At 38.9% G+C, this 27,659-nt stretch overlaps 1 protein-coding gene across 3 annotated transcripts in view; it reads left to right on the top strand.

Annotated features, from left to right (window-relative positions):
- Positions 1-8,599: 8,599 nt before the first annotated feature.
- Positions 8,600-27,659, top strand: part of pitx1 (paired-like homeodomain 1) — a 43,594-nt gene continuing 24,534 nt past the window's right edge. Inside the window, exons 1-2 of one of the 3 annotated variants that reach the window (XM_078231585.1) lie at positions 8,600-8,830; positions 13,189-13,252. Coding sequence is in view for 1 of the 3 variants with exons in the window: in XM_078231583.1 (XP_078087709.1) it covers positions 15,685-15,709 (25 nt within the window). In the remaining 2 variants the exon portion in view is untranslated. Of the gene's footprint in view, positions 8,831-9,297; positions 9,633-13,188; positions 13,253-15,663; positions 15,710-27,659 lie in introns of those variants that run through there. The other 2 variants (XM_078231584.1, XM_078231583.1) reach the window with 2 other exon arrangements.

Here is a 27,659-nt window from a genome sequence, read left to right as displayed (position 1 = left end):
CTAGAACTTTTCTGTTTAAATAGTGAGTTCTGATAAGATTGTCGAGGGAACTAACTAGGAGCAATTACTCAGCCCAGCAATGTAAGGAAACTGGATTAACACACAGTTTAAATGGTATGCTCAGCAAAGGATCCAGGGTTAATGATTGTATGCCTGCTGATGTTAATTCTACTCCCTAAATACTGGTAACTCCTCCAAGCCAGGACCATGAGTGAAATCTTCAGTATTGTGTGCATTCGCAGAAATATTTAAAACATTAACAGAAGCAGGTACAAAGAAACAAAAAGGACATAAAATTAATTAGAATTCTTTGTAAATATTGCTTTTTAAAAGAGTGCTGAGGGTGAGTGTACCTCTTTTAAAGGGGTGTTAACTTCATAGAAGAGTGTCTGGCAAGCCTTCATTTGTTTACAAACATACAATGCAATGGTGTAAATCTTATGAAAATGTGTCACTATGTAACCTATGTATAATGTCACAGTCATGGAAATGGCACACAATATTTGTGACTTATTTCCCTCCTAAGCAAAGGATTAGCCAAATCAACCAGTCACCAGCACAGTACTTCTTTACTTAAATACCCATAATCACTTTAAGATTTTTTTAAAATTAGATTTTATTACAAAACAAATTATTGTAGAAATGAAGACATTTGAGGTATATTTTCCACCATAAAAAATGTTAGTAACCGTACCTCTGGCAGATTTTAACACCCATCAATTAAATTGGTGGCCCCTTTATGAATTTTCCTGCAGTTGATGTAGTGAAATTTTAGTTCTCAGGGAAGAATTGTTATTTGTTTAATATTGCCATTTAACTGCCGAAAAGTTCAATAATCCAACTATGGATTGCACCTGAGAAAATTAGTCCACGGAAATGGAGAATTCCAATTTATCCACAATGTCCAATCTTTGCAAAGAATTGACGATCTCAATCATGGAAGGTTGCTGCCTCTACTGGAAATTAAACATTTCACAGCTAACTTTAAAACAGATTTATATCATTTTCTGCATTGAATTGTATGATTGCCACACCTGGAAATTACAGTTGTGTCATATGAATATGTCCAGATATATAAAAGTGTAAGAGTTACTATGTGAATAATTTCAGTAATTTAGTTTTCATATAAGGATTAATGTTCAATATATAAATCATATTTAAATATCTAAACTCAGATAATTATGGGTCCTGTATTCTCTTTGTTGATTTAACTCTGGAATCATGTAATAATGTATTATGGTTATTGACAGTTGTACAACAGCCAACACAAATTCATAATTCAGACTTGCTGTGCTTATTTATATCAATTTATTCAGAATTTGGATATTGAATTAATTATTACTAATGTTTTCAACTGCAGGTTTTATTGCATCCATGGCATCGCCACAGCAATTGCCTCACTATAGTTGGAGTTTGTGTTGGTACCATCAGGCTCATATAGTCACTTTTTCTGTTGTACCTCCTACATCAAAGTGAGCAATATTACACACATGCTTACTTCTCTGGCATCACCTGAATTTCCCCTCTAATATAAACTGCTGCCTTTGGAGAATTGTTCTCTCAATGGATTCTCCAATCCACAGACCAAGATCTCAGGGCTAGTATCCTGCTCAAATTTGGAGGAACCACTCCCGTCACAAAGTGCAGCGCAGTTTCCCCATGAGCTGCCACTGCAGGTGAACGTATACTTTAAGCCATAATTACAAGATCAAGGCTAATTAAGCACCAACTGTGGTAACAATGCTAAACTTGCTTTTATTGGAAAGAAGCAGACTGTTGTGTGTTTGTGAATGTTTTATTGATTGATGCTGTTTAGTGAATGTGAAATTTGAGCCTGCCAACATCGTGTGGCATACAAATCTCAGATACCTTATCACACACTATGATTATATTGGACATGTGCCAGGGACAAAACTTTTAATGATATAGATAGGATAGAGAATGTAAGCTTATTTTATATATAAAGTGTTACATAATTTGTTTTAAAGATACCGAATGTTAATTTATCATTAATCATATTGTTACATTAATTTCATACTTTGTCAAGAAAATGTTATGGGTATCATTTTGATGACATTATTTTGATTTGATAATAAATAGATTCATAATTCTGATCAGTTTTATTATATTCTTATTTTGTCTTAAAAGCTATATTTTACATGTTTGATAATGTTACTCAAATAATAAAATGTGTAAAATATGAATGTATCTAACATGGTTTTATTTATTTTAAAATTGCATTCAGCGCTATAAGGAAGTCAATTCTGTAAAATGTAAACTGTCTTCACCTTTTGTCTAATGACAATAACAAGTTCTCCCAGGTCAGGTATAGCAAGGGTTAGATTCAAACCAGGCACACGACAGCTTTGTTGTAAAGTTCACCCATAACATTCTATTAAAGATTGCTTGCTTAAGCATAATATGGGTTAGATATGCAAGCTTTCTCCAACTATCCCATTATTTTACTCACAGAGTATATGTTCAATGCAAGGTAAAGTTCTTGCTATTCCATCCCAACTTTCGAAAATCACCTTCTACTGCACCACTGCCAACTTGCAACTTCCTACACCAATCATACTGTAGTCTCTCTGTATGGAATTATTGTTAATGAGAACTCATGCTGAAAATGAACAAGTTTATGCTGTGAATCCATTGGGCAGAATTTCCCCAGGTTGTTGGAGATGGATTTAGGTGTGAGCCAAGTGGGAAAGTCCTGGAGCAGGTTGTTGAGTCAGAATCCTGCTTTCTTGTGGCTTTCCCCAGAGTGCCTTGTGAGTCCAGCAAGGAACCCACATGGGCTTCTTTGAGCATTGGGATTCCTCTTTGCCAACAGTGCATCGGTTACATGTTGTGGCAGATTAGAGAAGATGAATGCACAGCTGGAACTAAGTGCGGGGTGAAAAAGACAATGGTGTGAGTAGTATAAACAGTGAAGCCAACAAACCTGTGGCCAGTCACAGGGAAAGCCTTGCGCTGACAAAAGCATTTCCTTCAGCCTAATCCCATTGGGAGCAGCAGTTTTGTGCAGCTTATGCAAGAGCCTTTGACCCCTCGAATAATTGATTTCACCTTATTGCCTATGACGTTCCCAGTGACATTGGGTCCACATGTTCTGAAATTGGGTTGCACCTCTGAGGAGAGGTACACCGTCCTCCAGCTAAGCAGCCACAGCAACAGAGGCAGAAACACCAACAAAAGCAGTAGCTGCTGCCTTCCCCATAGCTACATGCAGCTAAACAGAACAAAGGGGATGGACATAGGGGCAGCATTCATTGGTGGCTTGTCGTGCCTGATTCTTCATGTGGTTTACCATTTGTTCAATGGAGGTGCCCATCAGCACAAATGTGGAGACATCATGCCGCTTATATGAGAGCTGGGCTCCTCCATTTCCTGTGCAAGGCTGTGAACTGCTTCTCGAATTTTTGACAGATGCGCACTCATTTTCATTACTATTGCACAATTACTCATTTCATGGATGAGACTCAGAATCTGTGCCCACCTGAGCAGAGCCTTGAGTGTCTTGCACCCTCTGAGGGGGACTCTCCACCTCTCTCCCTGTCTCCAGAAACTGCTCTTCCTCACGCGGGATGTGGGCCTCACTATCTACAACCCAGCCTAACTGAGAGACTGGACCCACAAAGGTGTACCGCTGTGTAGCATCTATAAGAATCATGTAATGGCACACCTCAGAGTGCTCTGGGGAACCCATGAACTTCTCCTTCATCTCCTGCCCCAAGTCCGGCAAAGCACCTGTAGGTGATGAAAGAGATGAGTCACACTGAGCACAGATGATATAAGGTTGCAAGTTAGCTTGGGCTGATGATAACAGTTAATGTATTGGTGACATCGATTAAACATGGGCAACTGCCAAGTGCCAAGATGCATTGTGATATCTATCACCAGTTCTCTGTGCCAGTATCTTCTTTCGTTGACAACTACCTGTACAAGTGCCACCCTATTCATCTCTGGGGTTTCCTCCTCCATCAATGTCAGGGTGGCCATGGCTGAAGCTCCAGTCCTGGTTCTCTACCTTTCCCTGGAGTTTTGGACTCTCTGCACCTGCAGAATTGTTATGAATGTCATTGATTATTGAGGGTGGAGGATAAACATTTGAAGATGATTCCTACGAGGAATGGGAAGAAGAAGACAGTAGGTTGAAGTGAGTGTTGTCTGTTGTGATAGAGACGTCAGAAGGAGACTGGAGTGAAAGGAATTGTGTGGCAGCAAGTTGTGTTTGTCAGAGAAATGCTGCACAGGAGATTGCGAGAGTGATAGCTCCCAGCTGTCAGCTGTAGGACATTCATCTTGCTGGACCTCAGGATGTCATTGAGCCTTTTCCAGCATTGAATTTAGATCCTTGTCAATACTCATGCCTTGGCCATTTGAAGCCATGCCTGTTTAGTGTGGTTGGTTGGTCTCCCTCTGCAATCTTCCCATTCGCTCACTGCTTGAATCAGAACCTCTAGGGACAAGTCCCCACAACAGGGTCAACCTTTCCATATCTAGCATTGATTCTGCAATTCTTTCTTCATTCATAGTGGCTTTATCCCTCCAAACGCTGCTGTCATTGTAAATCCTCTAGGGATGTCTGTAAGTAGAGATCCTTCATTGCTGCTGTGTACCTCATTCCAGCCGTCCTTCCTGTTTGGTCGAGAAACCCAGAGGTAAGCCAATAATTAGTTTGCTCCTGGAAAGGTCAATTACAAGACACAAAAAGTGGATATCCAACTTCCTGACCTGAAAATGGCCCCACACTTCCAGCAGAACTCAGGTAGTAAAATTTCAACCATTGTGCACAATCAACATAGAAAGGACACTTCTTCCCATTAACTTTGATTTACACCCAAGTCCTAGAGGTGAATGAACAATATGCTAACATCAGATCCCTCTCCATGTTATATTTATAATGGTACACACCTAACTGGTGAACAATTGCATGTGCATGTCATAATTCCTATTGTGCAACCAGTTGAAATATTGTGGAATGTACCAATTATGTTCCCTATTGTTTTAATTCAGTTCTTTACAAGTTAATGCGTATAAGTCATGGTCACGCTAACTGTGAACCTGTTGTACAGGATATTTATGTGACTATACCCATGGTGTACAGTTCTTTCTCAACCATTCTGTATGACCACGCCATCCTCCTCCAACACCATTCCTCCATTAGCCTTCTGGGTGTGACTGCCTTCACCTGGTTCCATTCTTACCTATCTGGTTTTATCCAGATAATCAACTGCAATGGCTGCTCTTCTCTCTCCTGCACCATTACCTCTAGAGTGCTCCAAAGATCGATCCTTGGCCCATTCATCTACATGCTGCCTCTCAGCAACATTATCAGGAAACATGTCAAAATTCATATGTACTCTGACAACATCTGGCTCTACCTCTCCACCACTTCTGCTTTGTCACACTGCTTGTCTGACAACCAGTGTTGGATTAACATAAATTTCCTCCACTTAGTATTAAGAAGATCAAAGTCATTGCCTTGGGTTCCAACAACAAGCTTTACTCCCTAGACTGACTCTATCCCTCAATCTGACAAATGTCTGAGGTTAAACCAGATCATTCACAACATTTGTATCATTTTTGGTCTGAAGTGAGCTTCCAGCCACATACTTGTGGCTCCATCACCAAGCTGCCTACTGTCACCTCCATAACATCGCCTAACTCCTTCCTGTGTAAGCTACAGAAATGCTCAACCATGCCTTTATTACTCTCGTCTTGATTATTTCAATGCTCTCCTAGCTGGCCAATCAAGTTCCATTTTACATCAACAAGCTCGTCAAAAACTCTCCTGCTAATATCTTTACATGCACCAAGTCCTGTTTAGCCATCATCCCTTCTTCACTGACCTTCATTGGCTTCCAGTCCAAGAAGGCCTTGATTTTAAGATTTTCATCTTTGTTTTCGAATCTTTACAGTGCACAAGGAGGCCATTTGGCTCATTAAGTCTGCACCAACTCTCTGACAAAGCATCGTACCCAGGCCCACTCCCCTGTTCTATCCCATAATCCCATGCATTTACCATGGCTAAACCCCTGAATATACACATCTTAGGACACTAAGAGGCAATTTAGCATGGCCAATCCACCTAACCTGCTCATCTTTGGACTGTAAAGTGTATTTATTAGTCACAAGTAGGCTTATGTGAACACTACAATGAAATTACTGTGAAACTCCCCTAGTCGCCATACTCCAGCGCCTGTTTGGGTACACTGAGGTGAATTTAGCATTGCCAATTCACCTAACCTGCACATCTTTGGACTGTGGAAGGAAACTGGAGCACCTGGAGGAAACCAAGCAGACATAGGGAGAACGTGCAAACTCCATACAAACAGTGACCCAAACTGGGAATTGAACCCGGGTCCCTGGCTCTGTGAGGCAGCAGTGCTAAGTACTGTGGCTCCATGGTGATAAGTGGGAAGAAAACATAACACCCGGAGGAAACCCATGCAGACATGGGGAAAATATGCAAACTCCATACAGTCACCTGAGGCCAAAATCGAACCCAGGTCCCTGGCGTTGTGAGGCAGCAGTATTAACTACGGTGCCACCTATCTAGGGCAGTGCTTCTCCCTATTTGTATAACCTCCCTCCAGCCATACAACCCTCTGAGATCTCTGTACTCCTCCAATTCTCACCTCTTGTTCATCCCTGATTTTAATTGCTCCATCATTGGCCAACTGTGGGCGGAACTTTACGGCCTCACTCGGGTGAGACCGAAAATTCCCACCCGAGGTCAATGGAGGATTCCGTTGTCGGACCCTCGTCCACGCTGATGGGTGAGGTGGTAGAGTTCCGGCCCATATCTTCAGCCAGCTAGACCCTTTTGAATTCCCTCCCTAAACCTCTCCCCCTTTAAGGCACTCCTTAAACCTATTTGAGCAAGCTTTTGATCATTTGTTCTAATACTTAACTATATTTGTTCTAATGTAGGGAGATACAGGCAGCCAACTTACATTGCAAATTCAGCATGAGCAGAAAATCTTTCTTGAGGGGGTGATGTTGATTCAAAGATATATATGGATCAGGCCACCAAGAAATGTCCCCAAATCTTCTTCAAACAGTGGCATAAGTAAGATCCCAGTTTAAGCATCTCACTTAAAGGTGGCACTTAAACCAGGGCAGCACTCCTTCAGTACTCCACCGAAGTGCCCGTCTGGATTATGTGTTCCAGTCTCTAGAGTGCAGCTTGAGTCTTCTGACTCAGAGGCAAGCATGCCATCGCTGAGCCAAGACTGGCAGAATGGTTAGTACTGCTGCCTCACAGTGCCAGGGACCTGGGTTCAATACCAACCTCAGGTGTCTGTGTGGAGTTTGCACATTCTCCCTGTGTTTGCGTGGGTTTCCTCTAGGTGCTCCGGTTTCCTCCCACACTCCAAAGCTGTGTGGTTTAGGTGGATTGGCCAGGCTAAATTGCCCTTTAGTGTCAGAGGGATTAGCAGGGTAAATACATGGGGTTAGGGGAATCAGGCCTGGGTGGGATTGATGTCTGTGCAAGTTCGAATGGGCCAACCGGCCACCTTCTGCACAGTAGGGATTCTATGACACCTAACTAACTCTCTACACCACACAAAGTATTTGCATATACATTTCATGTAATTACATTTATACTCAAAATAGAATAAAATGCTATAATTGATTTTGATGTTTATATAACATGAAGGCTATGGTTATATAGTAACCGAGCAAACTGTTTAGTGTGCAGCTCAGTCAACAACATAACTTCTGCAGCAGACTGAAAAATTACACTCCGACCTCTTTGGAGAGTGAAGTTGTGTGTGTGTTTTCACATGTGCACAGAGCTCCATTCTCTCTACCAGTACAATCTTAAAGTTTTACGAACTCAAAACAGAAATGTTCACTTCATAAAAACGAATAGGTAGTAAGTTTCGAAAATGTACTAGAGGCCCAATGGAATACTTGGGGTATTTTGAAACCTACTTACATATCTTTGGAACTATACTTCGCTGAGTCTCAAACCCAAACCTTGCTACTGGCCATCGTACACCACATGGTTTCCCCATTTTTGCAGTCAAGTTAGGATCTGACTCCAGGATTAAATTGTCACTTTTAAGAAGCTGAAATGGCTGTATCGGTTGCAGCCAAATGACACGTTAACTGTGTTCAGTGGCTAATGGGATGAAGGCATGAAGGGGTGGCACAGTGGTTAGCACTGCTGTCTCACAGCGCCAGGGACCCAGGTTCGATTCCAAGCTTGGGTCACTGTCCGTGGAGTTTGCACATTCTCTCCGTGTCTGTGTGGGTTTCCTTCGGGTGCTCTGGTTTCCTCCCACAGTCTGAAAGACTGGTTAGGTGCATTGACCCGAATAGGCGCCAAAGTGTGGTGATTAGGGGAATTTCATAGTAATTTCATTGCAGTGTTAATGTAAGCCTTACTTGTGACAAATAAATAAACTTTACTTTAAATGAAATATAGTTTTATTGGAAAATATTAAATTCAATAAACGAATGTATTTGTACAGTTGGCCAACGCAATAGCAATAATGCGGCTAGTGTTTATAATTAAAACTCAGTTGATTGGTTTAAATACTGTGTGATAACAATGTTCCTCACACATGACCATGGGGTAAACAGGAAGGTGCGACATTACTGCAGCACCAATAAACAGTGACAGAATCTGTGGGATGAATGGTACATCCAATGATGCGTGCACTATCCTTGAGTTCCTTGTTCCAGTCCCGCCGTCCGCTCAGTTTAAGGGAAAGCGCCGCCCCAACCTGGACCCCCAGACGGCGTCGCAATAACAGAACCCGGGTCAACAAGCTCACCGCAGCCTTCTCTCCCAGGCAAGGTGTGTGGCAAGGTGAGATTAGTAAGAAAGGAGAGGGGATGAGAAGTATAATTACCTGAAAGGTGGAAAAGGGTGCGTTTTCCTCCTAAACAAAATAAAGGTTCGCCTAACAGCTGCCATGACTTGAGATCCTGCACCCAAGCACATCTTGTGGGCAATGCCACTCCGTAAATAAAAACAGATGTCACCTTTCCAGAAAAGTAATGTACCTAATCCGCTTGTTTACAAGATAAGCTCCCAAAAGATTATAAAAGCAACACTTTAGCTTATATTTCAACATAAACAGATGAAAGGTACTTATTTACATAGGATCAAAGTGGCTAAGGTCAGAACTGCAGTAATTCCGAAGGTGTGGAGGAGGGAGGGGTGCGGGGGGGGGGGGGGCGGGGGGGAGGTTGGGAAAGGGCATTGGCAAATCCTCAGTCTTTACCCAGTATCAGAGGGTGGCCGGACTTAAATAAAGCAGCTGTTTGTGGACTGAGTGAGCCCAATTCTCTCTCGGTTGTAACCATTGCCGAGCACAGAAATCCGGCACACACGCACACTTACAATTATATATATTTTTTAAAAAGCCACCTCCAGCTCTCTTGCAGAGACTGTGCTGAGTGAGCACACAGCCTGGTCCCAAGGGTGGGGAGGCCTGACGTCATATGTCAGGCACGGAGGCAGCTGCCGACCCAACTTCCCATTCCCGATCCCACTGCAACCCCATCCCTGTTCCCAGACTCACCGCTTCTGGCTGGTAACTCTCACTAATGTGGAATAGCACGTTATCCGGGACAGCAGAACTTCGCCCAAACCATGCAGATAAATGGTGAGTCCACACTTTCAAAATGTGAAAGACAGAATGGAGAAATCAAACACGTGCTTTATTTTTTTAATGTTGCAATGTCTATCAATTAAGATGAATCACAGTGTTAGCGCGGAAAAGGTTGCCAATATTTCAAAATAAATCCTTTACAAAGGATAGCACTCGGTGGCAATGTGATTAAAGATCACGGTCACAAAAAAGCAGCAGCGAAACTGAGGTTTGATTCTTCGCTATTTGATTTAAATTCTCTTCCGCCTTCCTTTTTCTTAAACTTCAAATGTTACTCTTTTCCAAAGTGTTGTGTTGGGGGAGTAGACATTATGAAAAGATTAATTTCTGGGTTGTAAATTGGGTTGTTGGGGGAAGGGGAAAGGAGGGGGGGGGGGGGGTACCGCTCGCCTGTGGGGTTTTATCGGATTTCACACCGTGTGTAAATTATGTACAAACTCTGTGGTTCGTCAGACCTGCGACCGACACACCAGAAAGTTCCAAAGTGTACTTTCAGAGGGAGAAAAGAAACAAACGGGGAGTGTAAATCTTGTTTTATTGCCTCTGTTTAAAAAAAAAGGCTCGCATTGGGCTCTTTCCTACTTTACCGCATGTGTTTCAGACTAAAGATAGAACTTCTTGAAGCAGCCCCTCACTGGGATTATTTTAAAAATCGGAGTCGCTGTGCAGGAGAGAGAAGGATTTCTCCCCTAACAGCAACATCACACACACACGCCAATTCCAGACGCTCAGAATGTATCTCGACTCAACCTGCACAGCAATCATCTAGCGTGGTTCAACATGTTACCGAGACGATGAAGTAAAGAAAGGGAGCAAAACATGTTTTTTAAAAAACACGCATAGTTAAAAATGTTAAATGTCACTAGGGGGTTACAGCAGTTGCAGACAGACATAGATTCGCACTTCGAAACGCGCGATCATAATTATAACTGGGGACAGATCCAACTGGAGAATGGGTTATGTTTTAAGTGTTTGAAATGAAAGGCAAACCCAGCCCCAATAATGTATTCGGAGGGAGAGAAATTATATTTCTGTCAAAAACATGACGCGGTTCCCGCTTGTTCTTGAACCGAATCAAACATTTCCTTAGTGTTAAGATTATTGATTTTACCAATAATGTAGGCCGGATATGTATGTTTGTGTGTGTGTGTAGCCCTGATTAAATCGTGGAGTGTTTGTCATGAGTTCCACTTTAAATATGAAAACATCTGGGTTGCAAGATATGCGGCAAAATATATGTTAAGTGATTTTCTTTTCGGTAAACCGAATGTTGCTGGATTGTTATTGGAATCTGCAAACGCTTTAAGTCATGTTTTCAAGAGTGGTTTGCCATTCGTTTTAGTTCAAGAATTCGGCACTTACTAACGCAGCATTTGCTGCGTTTTATATAGCAACGGTAGAGAGAATGCCAAGTAACATCCAACGCTCCAGTAAAAAAAACAGGTCAGCGATGAGGAGAGAATATCCCCCTAATGCAATTTAAATTTGGCCCTATGAAATATATATCTATGAATAATCGACTGCTACATTCTTTTAAACGTACGTTACCTGCTGAATTCACTGCCAGCTTAATTGTTTTCCATTGTAATACGTTTCCGCTTACATTTACAATCTGAATGTAATTGTTGAATTAATTAAAATATTTCAGATTAAATTGGCAAACATCTGTCTCCCATCAAATAACGAAAACGGTCTCTCAGCCTTTTCAGAATACCCCTCTTATACAGATTGTTTATAGTGAGCCGCCCAAAGGATTTCCCTGAACGATACATGGAAGCCCACAACACCTCACAAGAAATGACTTTCATTGCCTCGTACTTCCAACAGTGTCTTAAAATAAGTGTTGAACAGCAGTCAACGTGTGTAAAAACTAGCAAAAGGAACAGCAATACGACTTGATTAAACATTTCTGTAAAATGTTCCACGGCCAGTTGTTAAACACCAACACTGTGGCCCGGGTTCGAAAAGGCCCGAGAGAAGGCCACACAATGTATGGGTATAAATAAAGAAGTGCAATTTTTCACTGCTAAAAACCTAAGATTTCCAACACGATATATTGTGCTTTGGAAATAATTCGCAATATAAACGGTTATTATAAAGGTGTACTTATTGAAGCCAGGTCAATAATAGTTAGACTTTGAAACGTTGCACTATTTGAATGGCCTGTTCACCATGGACTCAAATCAAGAACAAGTAAGTATTATTTGGAAACCGATATTTGAAAATCATCTCTCGACCTCTGATATTTTCTAAACGCTTAGTGGCACCGCTTTTGTAATATAAGTCAATTATTTAACACATTTTTAAAGGATGTTACATATTCAATAGCAGAAGTATCGGGCACAAATTCGCGGCATGCACAGCCTTGGCGGAATATATTTTCTTTTTAAAAAAGAAAATAATTATCCACTGCCTCCTAATAAATAGTCACAATTTTGGTTGAGAAGGAGCTGGCCTCTGTCTTAGGCAGTGATTCTGTCTCGGGACCAACTCAGGGATGAAAAGAAGGGGGTGTCTTTGTAAGGAAAATGCTGAAATCTGATAGTCAGTCCTCTGCAGAGTTCTGTTTTGATCATAGTATTTAGTTCAAACTATCGAGAGTCACAGGAGGGCCTGTGGATTTGTGATGTTTCTGCTGTGGGTGGGGTAGATAAATATATAAGTGCTATCTCCGCTGATTCTGGTCGGCGTTGGGGGGGGGGCAACACACTATACAAATAAGTCAGTATAATCAAACAAGTGCATGATATCGACCGAAGGAAAGGAAATTATAGATAAAATTTGTTTGGTTCGCTGCTGTCCTTGCGCCTGGATCTTACCTGCCAAGGGGAAACTCGGGGGGGGGCAAATGTATAAGGACTGTTCGATTTGCTAATTAACCATCAGATTTCACCTTAAGGATTTTTTTTGAATTTGCGTTACCTAAATTCAGGTGGAGAAAAGATTCTAATTTTTGGAACAGAGTATAGGAGACTAAGAACATCTTTGCAAAGTCGTGACCAGAGCAACGTGATGGAATGTGCAGTGGCTATTCAGATTTGTACACGGAATGTGACTAATATTCTCAGAGATTTTCTCTTGCCCTCCATAGTTGGCGCCTGGAAAATAATAGACGGTTTCATGCAGTCATTTCGCTTCTGGAAAGGAGAAGCTGGTCATTTTGACCTAAAGAAAGTCATTAACTCGGAGCTTTCTTTTATTACGGCCGCCAAACGCCCGCTTCCCAATCAAAAGTCAATGCGCTAATTAAAATGAATTCTTTGACAGCGATGGCACACATGAGGCTACTGCAATAGCTGTTGGAATTTACTGAAATAACGCCAAATGCTAACTCGGCACAATTGCAGCCAATAATCTTTGTGCTGCCCATGTCCCCTTAAATTTACCATTTCTAACCAGTGAGCTGACTGAAGCCAGTGCCGATCCTACACGAGAGGCGGTCATTACTGAGCACGTTAATAATTCTCCACGTTTTCTGTCGAGCGAAACTTATTTTCAACAAATTTCTCTCCCGCCCGTGTCTAATTATTTGGTTTGGTTGCTTTATCAGAGATCTAAATTCAGCACGAAACGGAAACATCACTAGAAGAAGTCGCCCTTCTCTGCAGATTCAGGTAAGAGACATTTCTTTTATTCACCCATTTGTGTGTCCCCGGCGACCGTGTTTCCCGAGTGGACATTCTTTGTCGAGCTGCTTTGGAGCAAATGGACACTCGGGTCAGAATTAGACTCTTCTAACAGAAATTGCAAAATATCGCAATGGAATGTAGTCAAATCAATTGATCCCTCATAACCAGAGGCCAGGAAAGGGGTCTCTGTATAAACCATCCTCTTGAGTCACTGACTGTTATAATTAATTAACTGCGCGTTAAATGAATTCTACTTTGTAGAATGGTTAGTTAGTCTGTGTGTTAACGTCGCCGTTTTGCATAAAGTGTATGTTAAAGCATGTTTTAAACGTGAAAGACCAAAATCATTTAAGACTGGACAGTTCCTGCTTGAAATTCACAAGGCTCAGCCATTGATTTCTCATCGGCGTGTGCGTTTTGAAATGTGATGTTGAAGAGTAAACATAATTCTTTTAGATTTCTTTTAAAATGCTTTCCCTGTGAAAAGACCGCGTACAGATTGAAAAAAAACAGACCGCGGTTAACTCATGGTGCGTCAACCTCGTATAATAAAAGTTGACATTAGCTTCACTGAATTATTTTACAAACTGAATATAAAATAGGGGCCAAATTAATCTATCAGAAATCACAACCACCACTGTAATTCTAAACAGTCTAAACTGTTCTAAACGCTGAGGTTAGAAATTGATGATATTGTTAGTGTTGAACAAATTGTTCCTAAGATTCATTATTTTTTTTCTTTAAAATGCTACATTACTTTAGTTTGCTTTTGAACAATGAAACAAATGCTCTCTCACATTATGGAAACCCACGGAATATAGAAATACATTTGGAGCCTGCACCTTCAAGAGGGGAATCTACTCAACTAAGCAAGTCAGGTTGGAAATTGAAATAGAAGATTAATCCAAAAATTAATATTTAAAAGGATATATTCCCATTCATTGCAGTTATAAACAATTGATACAGTCTACACAGAATAGTTATAGCCTCTGGACTATTACATACCCCAATGCTTTAAAATAATGAAATGTGTTCTTATATTCAATGATAATCATCTTCACCATGCACTTGTCACTATGGCTGCAGCTGTAAAAAAAAATGCTTGAGGATCAAAGAAAACAAACGCAAATACCTGGAGGAATACCCTCTTCTGACTCACAAGCAGAGAATTCTAATAAAGTTTCAATAAGCAAAGTAAATTGCCTTTCAGTCATTTCTGACAATGTCACATTTTGACTAAAAAGCCTGACATTGACAATTGACTGAGATTGTGTAACCAAGTTGGTTAGATCAGCGTGATGAAAATTCCTTTTTAAAAAGATAGGAATGGAAAAACTCTCCCCCACAGCTGCAAAACATTCAAAATGCTGGCAGATACCTATATCTTATTGGTCCATATTTCTTTTCGGATTTCCTAGTGTTTCCTAGTTTGTGTTAAATTTAAGTTTCATCTTTCTGTGAATTACATTTTATTCCAAAAGTTAAAATTTCTCACCCATAATACAACTGTAATTTGGTAAAATAAAAACAAGTGACAGAAATCAGAATGTTATTTTAGTGGATAGTTATTTTATTTTCGTCCTTCTTTTCCTTGACATTCTGTCTTCTCAATTTAACAAAGACATCAAATGAACAAATATAGTACCAAAGGTGTGTAATAGCTCTGTAGTAATATTGCTTCCCACCAGTACAAAATATAACAATCTCCTGGTCTTGTTCATTAACATCAAATATAGTAGATACAATTAAGTGGTTTCATCAACCTGGCAATATGCTCTGTGCCTCCTTTTATTCCTTTCTCCCTACTGTTAATGTTTTTTTTCGAAGTGCAGCTTTTTTTTAGATTGAACATGCAATAACTCACTTCCAATCACATGCTGCAGAGTTTATGTGAAACTGGTATGTCACTAATGCATTTTGATGAAATGGGAAAGGAAATTCAGCTTCCTGAGCATGCCAGGCACCCTGGGGAGGAAATCTTACCATCAGTGCATCCTCAAAAAAAATCAAGAATTATGATTAACTTCAACATACATTTTGTTTTTTTTTTCATTTATCTACCTCTGTTTTATTTGTTTTGCTTAAGCTGGAAGGGGATACTAAATAGGAGGGGTTACTGAGCTTAACAGTGTGAGATAGCTGAATTATCATCAGGAGATACTGATGTCAAGACATGGTTCTTCAGTTAGTTCAAATCTATATTAATGACCTTCACACTGTTGGGTGCAGTATCTCCTCCAAGCCAATTGACATATATAATCTCTTTTGCTTTACTCTGTCAGAAAGAGATATATTAGTGTGCTTATTGATACCTTTCAGTCACCTTTTGTTACCATGGCTTAATGCTTTGAAACTATTGGTTTTAGGCAGTCAAGAAGCTGACATTTGGTGTAGAACTCCCCTGATGTGACACCAGGATGTTTTTCCCTGATAACATGATGGGTGAGAACTCTGGACAGTACTTCACTATTCAAAAAGTTACAGGCTGAAAACCTATAGTGACACATTTAAGGAATCTCTTTACAAAATGTTTGCCCTCAAGCCATAACCTTAAAGCAAGAAACACGATAATAGCGGCAACTGAGGCTGCATTTATACTGATGTTTTGATGCAAAGTGATTTTGGCTGGGTATCATTGTAAATGTGCTGTTTAAAAGCAAACTCAGTTATCACTTAAGACTGCTCATTCAATTAAAGCCCTGAAGTTCAAAATGCCAATTAGACTGCTGTACACCATCTTATGTTCACAAACAGCACAAAATGAATTCAGTCTGCAAGGTACCAATAAGTGTACCTTCTTTCGGACATTTTGTATTATTTGACATGAGAGTGGAATGCATATCCTCTTGAAGTGCATTAAGTACATTTTCCACCCATTAACAAATGTAGTTGTTGTTTAATTAATATCTGAATGGTGCGGTCACATAGGAATTGGTTTGGAAAATGCCCAGGCACAACAATTCATCCCACTTGGTAACCCAATGGTCACATTATTATTAATGCAATGCAAGAGGCAAACAAGATCGAAGAGAGAAGTGGGAGCATAGACGTGTAGAATTACTATGCAGTCCTTTCACCTATTGACCTAGGATATCTATCCAGCTTGATCCACAGTTTTATTTTTCTCTCTATAACTCTGTCTTCTGGAAACATATTATTTTGTGAACAAAATGAGTTTGGATGTGATTCAATTCAGTTCCTAGTGAATACGAGTTCGCAACACAACCTACCCACAATTCTGCCTAAATTGCAATTAAATTGGCAGGTTCAATCACAGGGCTGCTTAATGTAGGAAAAAGAAATGCTACACTGGTTCAGTAGGAGGGACGCTTAGGGCACATTCAAGGAACAGTAGCTCTGGTTTCTATGTGTACCAACCTTGTAAAGACATTTATTTTCAATGCATTTGTAATGCCACTACACATAGTAACTATTTCTATAGACATTGTTGGGACTTTATATATGATTGTGCTATAGTTGACCTGGGTGTGCGTGATGTTGACATTTGCTTGAGAAGTTTTTCATTGCCTTAAACTAACATCCTGAACTTCAGTGAGTATAGAGAATCAATAAAACTACAAATTTAAAATAAAAATGCGTGGTTCTAGAGCTAAGATACAATTTTATGATGCAGCAAAAATAGAACTAAATATTAGATTATATGCAAAGCTAAAAAAAGAGAAAGTGTGCATTTTTATATTGGTATCCCATCGTATATTTTATAACCATTCTTGTTTTAACTCGTGCCTTTTAGATTTATTTTTATCTGTCGTTATTTCTATGGAATATTTTATTTCTCTCACTCTTTCTGCCATCTCCTGGTCAAAAGTATAGGCATGCCTCTGATGATGCTACTGTCAAGCCACCTTCTAGATGATGTATAGTAGTTTATTACTTCAGTGTTGAATGCATATCTGTCGAATGTATATCTTTGCTCAGCATTTGACTGTCACATGAACAATTTGCATTAGGATCTTTAACATAGTAAAACTATCCAAAGATTCTTTGCAAGAGCGTTATCAAACAAAATTTGACTCAATGGACAAGGAAATATTAGGATAGACAGCCAAAAGCTTGGTTTTCAGCAACGTCTTAAAGAAGAGCTATAAGGGTGGAGAGGTTTTGGGAGGAAATTACAGAGATTAAGGCAAATGATGGCACAGCTGCTAATATTGTAGTGATGTAAATTGGAAATATATAAGAAGGTGGAACTGGAGGAACATAGAGATCTTGCATTGTTGTAGGACTGAAAGAGGCTGAGGAGACAGGAGATCTGACGCCATGGAAGATTTGAAAAACAGGATGAGAATTTTATAATTGAGGCAATGACAGAATAAAAGCCAGTGTAAGCCGTCAAGCATAGGAGTGATGGTGAATTGTGTTTGGTGCATGTTAGAAGATGAGCAGCAGAGATTTTGATCTGAAGTTTACAGAGGATACAGGATTGGAGGTCAGCCAGGAGTGCATTGGAATAGTCAAGTCTAAAGGTAACAAAGGCAGAGATGAGATCTGGAAGTTGCCATTGTCGAGAAGCATGGACATGAACCCAGATCTTGGCACTGTAGCACGGCATATTAATGTTCTACGGTGGTATATTAATGTTCCAATATTGCACTGTTTTATCTTGGTTGTTTGATCCTATTAAATGATAGAATTTTAATAACTTCCATGTGAGTAATTCTAAAACTTCAAAAAATATGCTGCATTCAATAGAAGTTAATTGCATTAAGACAATTGATGCTTTACACAGCTGTACGATTCCTCTTGTTAACAAGTAGTACCTGAAACGATATAGTTATTTGTAATGGGAAAGTTAGTCTTTTTAACAAGAGTACAATTAACATTTTATTATATTTATATAGCATGTCTGAGGACTGCAAAGTATTTTAACATTATCTCCTAATGTAATTTCTAAAACATATGCCATTGCTAGAGTGCAGCAAATACTTCACTCAGAGATGGATCTTAATATTCATTTTCATTATTCATGTCTCATCCAATCGGCCTCATTTATGCAGATTATATATTGCATTCTCAGTACATTTTTCATAATAAAAATGTAGCTAAAGAAGGTTGGGTAAGCTCCGATATTTCTGTTTTATGTTTAATAGAGCCAAAAATAAAGGTAATATTGTGGCATAGATGTAAGACATAACTATTCTAACCAGCTATGGCATAGTGCAGAAGACATTATGACAGTACTTACTTATGGTGGGTGCCTATTTGCAACCACCCTGTCAAAAAGATGTGACAGGAAAGCAAAAAAATATATATATTACCCCTAAATTCTCATTCTCTTGCACATAACATAAGAACCACTAGCAGAAACTTGAAAGCACATAGCTTTCCAGTCTATCCCCTCAGACTATAATATTCTGGGAGAATCCAAAATGTGGGACTGTAAGTGCAAGATAATTACTAATTAATCCAATAGGGAAACAAAGATTTTTTTTTTATTCAGAGAATCATAGAATGTCTCAGGAAGTGATTGAGGTAAAAAGTTCATATGCTTTCAAAAGAAAACTAGCTAAGTACATAAGGGGAAAGAGAGTCGAAAGGTATGTTGAAACTGAGATGAGGCAGTTGAAATGGGAGGAGACTCGTGGGGTATAAGCACCGGCACAGACTAGCTGAGCCCATGTTTCTTTACTGACTGTATATTTCATGTACTTCTGTATTGAGCCTGATAATAAAATGGAATGGGAAAATATACTTTAAAATTAAACATATATTGAACATTTCAACATTCATTCTCCATAGGTTCTCATTATAAATTGGTTAAGGTCTCATGCACAATTTAGATATTTTACTTTTCTAAGAAATGGCACAATAAAGTTAGTGTAATAATAAAAGTTAAACAATGAGAACTAAGATCTTTTCAGTGCATTCGGTCTACACTCATTCTGCTCCATATTTTCAGTTGTAGCACTTTGAAGACATTTGGGGTATATTCACTTGACCAAACAGCTTATCATGCAAATTAAATGATCACTGACATTGACCGTAGCAACAGCTGACATCCCGAGAGCCCAAGGACCACTAACATGAAAGTGAACCTTCTACTTTCTTACAGTATAATATTGCACAAGGACTGTGCAGTCCACAACTGCTGCTGTTAGTTGTTATTTTAACCTCCCTGCTCATTTTCTGTATATACAGAAAACTTTTAAAGATCAACCATTGTTCGAGTCTATTACTTTCACTACCGTTGTCTAAAAATTGATTAACAATCAAAGTTTCCCCAATATATTACTGTATGAAACAGATCTTCTGGCATATAGTTCATCTTCTATTTTCTGATTGTTGTCTCAATATTCAAGTATGTTGCTGTTGACTATTTATAGAATCTAAAAACATGAATAAAAGTGAAACTTATGCACCAGATTTTATACAACTGCCACCAAGCACCTATTATTGTTTTGCTCATTAAAATGTAATAATTAAAATATGCACAGATTTTTTTTTTAAATCTACATTTTTTCTATCATGTTGGAAATACTGGTTTATCAGAACAAGGGATACCAATGGATAACAGTGCCCCTTTCACTGAAAGGCATGAATCTGATCTTGATTCAATAAAGCTCAAATTACTACTTCTCCATTATTACATCCATTTACCATTGAAATACATTTAAAAACTATATACCTGCACCACACATAAATGTCCACACGTAAGATATTCAACCACTCCAGCTGGTGGTGTTTGTTTTTTGGGTTAGATTTATTTTCAGAATCTAGCTAGCTTAATCTTTTTTAGCATTCAGTGTAACATCTTGTACCAACTTCAGGCAGGTGCCTGCTAAGTAGAATTTAGCCCCAAGATCTGGCCAATTGACGAGAAAAAAAATTCTTGGCTGAACACCCATTTGGCTGAAGCCATTGGTTCGACAATTTCTAATCTGTTAGCATTCAGAAAGAGATTCATCCAGTTCTTGTCGTTCAACATGGTGGAGTAAACTTCCCACCTTGCCATAACCATTGATCTGAATGTAAATCCCACCCAAAATTGCACAAGTGTTTCCATCTCCTCGGGTTTCTGCTTAAATTTGTTTCCATATCACCAAATACAAAATCTTCCGTAAACCAGCACAAATGGGCAGTGGTTTAAAACATTTTATTTTGCTTTTTAAAAAATTATTCCTTGATATATTTAAGATTAGTAACTTGGTGTAGTTTGCTTAATACGGCTGAAAATGGGTCTATCAAAAAACAATTACGCATTTAATCAGTGATTAGTTCACCACAGGTGAATACGCCAATTTTAAATTACTGAAAATTACTATAAGAAAATATAGAACCATTTGCTAGGTATATTAGGAGACAGTAGACAGTCCCTTAAATTAAAATATATAAATCCAAAAGCTTCTAAAGCATGTCTATTAGTGTCCTTGCACCCAAAAGCACCAGCTGATTTTTTAAAAGTTTCTCTGAAGGCCACCCAAATTAGTACAATTAGTGGAAACTCACCTTGAGGATTGATTTACTCTGGAAACATGACCAGTTTTTGTGTTTACTATGCTCAATTTATTACATTCAACTAATTCTCCAGTCTTCTATGCTGGTTTTGCCAATTTTGGGTAAATTTCCCCAAACATTTACAACTTGGCAGAAACTCCAGACCAGTATTTCCTCTCAAAAGGAATTTCACCTTTCCATAAGCTGTAGCAACCCCACAAATTGCTGTTGGTCAAATATTTTCAGCCCTATCAATATCCTTTTAAGGGACTGAGGCCAGGTGCGAATGGGTCAGGGGCCTCCCCATCAGGATTACATTTAATAAGGCAATCCTGCTATCAAGACTTTTTCGACATGGGAATTGTGTGAATTCTGATTGCTTCTGGGAGTCTGCTTAACTCAATTGGCTAGATGACTAGCACGTGGATCAGATGAATCCCAAAAGCGCAGGGTTCAATCCTCCTTCTAGCTGAACGTAGGGCCTGCTTCCTCACCCTACCCATGTTAAAATAATCATGCCACTTTAACTTGGTTCAGCAAATAAGCACCAAGGGCCTGCCTTCAGGCAGAGAACTCGAAAAAAAATGTCTTTCAAAGAAAGACTATCCTCGTTATTGCCATTTGCAATCTAGAAGGAGATGCAGACAAGTAGATATGGCTTGCCTTGTTGGGGGGATAGTGAGTAATGGAATTCCACAAGGGTTTGTTCTGGCTGTTTGCTTTCTACACTACTCATATGCATTTGCTTTTTACACTACTCATAAGGCCGGTACAGGAAATATAATATGTTATGTACACAGTTGATGCGTGTTCATTTCTAAAGTCAGAGTAAAAAAAGTAAGAATACCACCATCTGCTGAAAATATGTAGCCAAAGCTAAGATTTATTCTTCAAATTAATGATCAGATGTATTTTCTTGTTGTATTCCTATATAACTTAGTGTTAAAGTTACTTTTGAAATACTAAGTGCAATTCAGATTCCCTACACTTAAAAAACATAAATTGATGCAATTACATTATTTAGAGAATCAGATGTTGAATTCAACAAGGATTATTTGGGGGACAAAGACCTCTAAATTTTGACAGGGAGCTAATCAAATTAATTTGCTTCGATTGAAGAAAAGACGACTAAAAGAGGACAATTATTTAGATTTTATCATGCTGAAATACATAAATAAGATGATTGTAGTTGCATTATTTAATTCTAAATAAGATCACAAATTTTGAAATCATGGATACATGATCAAGACTATAGTGAAATGGAAAACTGAAGGTTTGTTTCACAGTAGTAGTAGACTTACGGACTCCTATTGGGATCAGTTATACAGTGCTTGTTGCTTTCTTTGAATAACAGCTGGTTAAATATTTGGTTAAATTGAGATTAGAATGATAAATGCAGGGCATAGTTATCAATTACTCTTTGGGACACTGGGTTCCAGTCCTAACAGGGCTGTGAGAATGTTACTTGTGGAATGTAACATGGTCACAGTTGAATAATGTGGATTTTAATGTAGGAGTAGTATCCGAGATAATCTTCATAAACCTGGAAGAGTTTTATTTTCTTGATGATGTGGCAGATTATAATTGGATATCACAAATTATAGATTTGGATTAATAATGTAGCATTTTGCTTGATTTCCTTTGAGCATCAAAGACAATTTTCACAGACCCTATATGATCCTAAAGGTTACTCTTGATTAGCTGGCTCCCTCAGGTAATTGGGTAATGATCATGACAGCGTAATTCTACATCCATGCAATAAACAAACTAGGCCGGAATTTTACTGCCCCACCCGTCACAGGAATCAGAGCAGGCGAGGGGCAGAACATGGAAAGGCCCGTTGACCTTGGTGGGATTTTACGGTTTTGGGATGAACGAGGCTGTAAAGTCCCACCCTGCAGGTTGAATGTCTCGACTTGTTCCATACTTCCTTAAAAACTGTTGAAAATATAGGACCAATGACCTTTCTCTTTCCATACTTTTTCATGTGGAATTGACTACCACAGAAAGTAGTTGAATCCAAAATGTTGTCTGATTTCAAGAAGAAATTATACAGTTTAAAGTTTTTAAGTTTATTTATTATTGCTACAAGTATGCTTACATTAACACTGCAATGAAGTTACTGTGAAAATCCCTTACTCGCCAAACTCCGACGCCTGTTCAGATACACTGAGGGAGAATTCAGCATGGCCAATGCAAACCCCGCACAGACAATGACCCAAGCCAGGCCCCTGACATTGTGAGGCAGCAGTGCTAACCACTGTACCGCGCCATATAGCTCTTGGGGCTAAAGGGATCAAGGGATATGAGGGGAAGGCGGGATCAGAATATTGAATTTGATGATCAGCCATGATCAAAATGAATGGTGGAACAGGCTCGGAGGGCCGAATGGCCTCCTCCTGCTTCTATTTTCTATGTTTAGATGAACGATGTATTAATAGCAAAAAAAAACTTTTGGCATCATACGAATGGAATTTCTTCTTTAAAACGAGCTTATGCTCTTGGGTTCTATTTACAAAAAACACCACTGTACCAATGATCTAGTTGATTAGAAATGACAAGATGCAGCATAATTTGTAAGTAAATGTTTAATCAATATACCGTTTAAAACACAGATATAGAGTCAAAAGACTTTTTTATTCTTATTGTATTTAGCTTTGTTCAGCATTCCTACTCCAAAGTAATCTTATGTCATTTTAACACTTGTGTGGTCTGACAGTCCTGCTGACTAGGAAAGATTTATTCCACACAATGGGATTATTATGTCTACACTTTCGTTTAATGTAATTGTATGAATCTTATAAAAGAACAAAGTTATTAAATTTCGTCCTAAAAGCAGTCCTGTACATTTCTAATTACTGCAGACACATTTAAATTTCTGAGGAATTACATGTTCAGGTTTTTTAAAAATTGCTGTGATAATCATTGCATTTCAGAAAGACAGTCACACCATTAGGGGACCAGATTTGACAGTATTAAGCCTCCATTCCCTCCTCTTTATGTACTTCTGATACAAGTTTCATCAGTACATACTTACAGGGTCGAAATGACAAGCAACTTTGCCTGTTGTTGTCTTTTGAAAAGCTTATTCCTTATTTTTGTACAAAACATTTACACTTAAAGCTTGGTTTCAAGAAAGTGCATGCCAGCGTATACAAGTGGGAATGTGTAGCATTGTGCTAACTTTACCCATGACAGCCACATCCCATGAATACAAAAGCACATAATTTACACTTGCAGGCAAATGCAGTGAAAATTATACAGCTGTAGAGTGCTATGTGTTAGGATGAACGGTACTGAGTAATAGATCTGGGAGAAGGTGAAACAACAGATTATTTTGGTGCAGTACAGATCTTGTGAAGTGCCTCTTCAGCTTGTTCCTGGGCTAAGTTGGTTATGTCTGGGAATAGGCTTCATATCCCTCAATGTTTCTGCAGCTTCAAGCTGTGGCTGGCAGAAATTCCACATGTAACATACAACGCATTTGTTATAAGGTGTGTTTGAGGGTTCCACAATGGGCCAATATATCTTCACTCTGTCAGGAATGACATCTGTGTGAGCTTGAAAATGGAAGACAGTTTGTTTAAATATAAGTGCTGATGATATCACTGAGATAATAACTTACTGAACCCAAGTGTGTGAGGGAATTAAATAAACAAGTAGTCAGGCATTCATTGATTCTATGATGATTTAACAAGTGTTGATGATTCAACTCAGTATGTGTTAACGGAGCCCTATTAATTTGAGCTTGGAACCCTTGAGCTCAATATTCATTCACTCCAAAATGTCATCAATGCCAACTTTTAAATAAATAGATCCAAAGACATTTGCTTCTGCATTAAAAAATAAATTATTAATGTTGAATTTATTTTTAAAAATATTCCGCTGTGGTGATATTCTTTAATCTTGTCTAATGCTGCAAAGTGCATTTAATACTTCCAAAAATTAGTATTTGTTCATTTTATTATATAAAATCAGAAAAATGATAAACCCCATGATTTATTTGTAATATCATATATATTCATGCCACTAAGTTTACAATATAAAAAGTATAAGTCGACTTATAAAATACATTTCAAATGCATGATACCACCAGAATGTACATAGCAGCAGGAGAAGGCTACTTGGCCCCTTTAGCCTACTCCACCATTCAATAAGATCATGGTTGATCTGATGTAACCTCAGCTCACATTCCTGCCTATTCACAAAAACTTTTTATACCAAAAATCCGTCTAGCTCTGCTTAAAGACTCTGCTTCCACTGCCTTTTCAGGAAGAGAGTTCCAGAGACTCACGACCCTCTGAGGGGAAAAAAATCACCTTACCTCTGTCTTAAATGAGCGACCCCTTATTTTTAAAAGTGACCCAGTTCTAGATTCTTTGACAAGATGAAACACCTTCTCCATATCCATCCTATTAATACCCCTCAGAATCTTAAAGGTTTTGATCAAATCACCTCTTACTTTTCTAAACTCTAGTGGATCTCCAACCTTTCCTTAAAGACAACCCACCCATTCCTGGTATAAGTCTAGTAAACCTTCTCTGAACTGCTTCTAATGCATCTACATCTTTCCTTAAAGAGAAAGGCCAATACACACTACTCCAGAAGTGGTCTCAACAATGCCCTTTTTTGATTAAATTTGATTTATTATTGTCACATGTATTCCTATACAATGAAAAGTATTGTTTGTTGTGCGCTATACAGACAAAGCATACCATTCATAGAAAAGGAAACAAGAGAGTGCAGAATGTAATGTTACAGTCACAGCTAGGGTGTGGAGAAAGATCAACTTTGTGTGAGGTAGGTCCATTCAGAAGTCTGATGGCAGCAGGGAAGAAGCTGTTCTTGAGTCGGTTGGTATGTGTCCTCAGACTTTTGTATCTTTTTCCCGACGGAAGAAGGTGGAAGAGAGTATGTCTCTTAATTATGCAGGCTGCTTTGCTGAGGCAGCGGGAAATGTAGACAGAGTCAATGGATGGGAGGCTGGTTTACATGATGGATTAGGCTACATTCACAACCTTTTGTAGTTCCTTGCGATCTTGGGCAAAACAGGAGCCATACCAAGCTGTGATACAACCAGAAACAACATAAGCAAAGCTTCCCTATTTTAATCAATTCCCCACATGATAGGTGATAACATTCTACAAGATTTCTAATTACCTCATGTACCCCATCCCCACCCCCCGTATACTAACCTTGTGTAATAGACAACACATGAGAGATGGTAACAACTAATAGGATGGAATAATAAAAGCCGAAATGCCTCATCAATTCGCAGATTGCAGAAAATTTATGTCTTATAATTAGAACTTAACAATTTCTATGCTTATCCATATCCACATCAATCACGTCAATAACAATACGCTCACCAATGATGCATTTGTGGAAACTGCCTTCATCTCACCAGAAGTATTTAGAGTTTTACCTCGTTGTCTTTCAGGAAAAGAGAACTTTACAGAGGATAAAAGCAAATTACTGCGGATGCTGGAATTTGAAACCAAAAGAGATTTTCCAGCGTTTTCTCTCTTTGGGAACTTTACAGAGATTTTTCTCAGGTGGTTTGGGTAGGCAGAATTGACTTGGAAAAGTCTACACTGTCAATGAAAAGAGAAAGTTCGGTGGCCTAAATAGTTGTAGTTTCATCAGCTAGCATGATCTTAATTTTTATATCCCCTTTGCTATTTCTTGCCTTGACAATTTCTTCCATTCCATCCTCCCTTTAAATTCCAAGCAGAAATAAACAATAGAGCTGGAAGGATGTCTTTTCCACCAACTCAAAGCTTTTGGGTAAAGCTGTTTCTTTTTGTTTTGCTATAATACGCAGAGCCTTCCCTATCTCTGCCATTACCTTGTGTGATGTATTCAATGATGGGGAAAGATTTTATGCTCCCCAACCATTGAGTTTGAAGTTGGGGGTATGTTAAAAACCAGTGGGTGGCCTTCATGCCACTTTTCCTTGGGCATATTAAGGCCACTTAAGCAGCAGGGACCACAGTAAATTCAATTTAAATTCAGTAGCCCAATGAAACAGTTCTTGTCAAAAGTTGGGAAGCTAGGAGATTGTATGGCACATTACCTTCCCTCCTGGGATTAGGTTCAAATCCAACTCACTTTATGAAATTAGGTCTTTCCGTTCCTCTATATGAACTTAATTTAAACAGTTACAGCCTGGTTCTCATGGGATAGATAGGGGCCAGGCATGACACTTTGGTACAGAAGGAGGTGATCTTCTACAAATAGGCAAATTGTAGCAAACTTGATAGATTATAGATGACCTGGGAATACCTAATGCTGTGTCTGAACTGAGGAGTGCTCCACTTCCCACTCCTGATAGTCTTTGCTTTCGTTAGCTTAAAAACTCACTAAAGAGAAATAAAATTAGAAAACAAAGGATAGCTGGCTAGTTTGGCAGTAAACTTTGAGGTGGAAAATTGAGATTTTGAACTCTTGGTATGGAAGACATTGTCATTCTATCCATGCTATTGGAGTTAATGATGTATGCTTTGTATTAGTCACGTGGGTACTGGCATCAAGTACCTCACCCAAATGGCCATTCTTTATCTATAAATCTGAGTTCTAGACTATAAGCAAACAAGTCAATGATGAAGGTAATCATAGCTGGATCTGATGCTGTCCTTACCTGGTAATTACATATATGCATTATCTAGATAATGATTAGGAACCATTGCTTATTTTGTTGTGCCTAATTCAGGGATGCCAAGAGAAATTACTGACTAAGGATTACTAAAACAAAGATTATTTTAAAAAACAGGCTGGCATTTATGTAATGCCTGGTATCTCTTTCAGAACCATCCCAAAGCCTCCAAAAATAACTTTAAAGAACAGTAACGTCTGTTATGTTAGCAATGCAGCCATCTTTTTGCAGGTAGCAAAGATACCAGGTATCTGGAGTATTACGTACAGTTTTGGCCTCCTT

The sequence above is a fragment of the Mustelus asterias genome, chromosome 16 (assembly GCF_964213995.1).
Source record: "Mustelus asterias chromosome 16, sMusAst1.hap1.1, whole genome shotgun sequence".
Classification (NCBI taxonomy): Eukaryota; Metazoa; Chordata; class Chondrichthyes; order Carcharhiniformes; family Triakidae; genus Mustelus; species Mustelus asterias.
The sequence above is the reverse complement of the archived record's forward strand: the minus strand, read 5'-3'. Positions and strand labels throughout refer to the sequence as shown.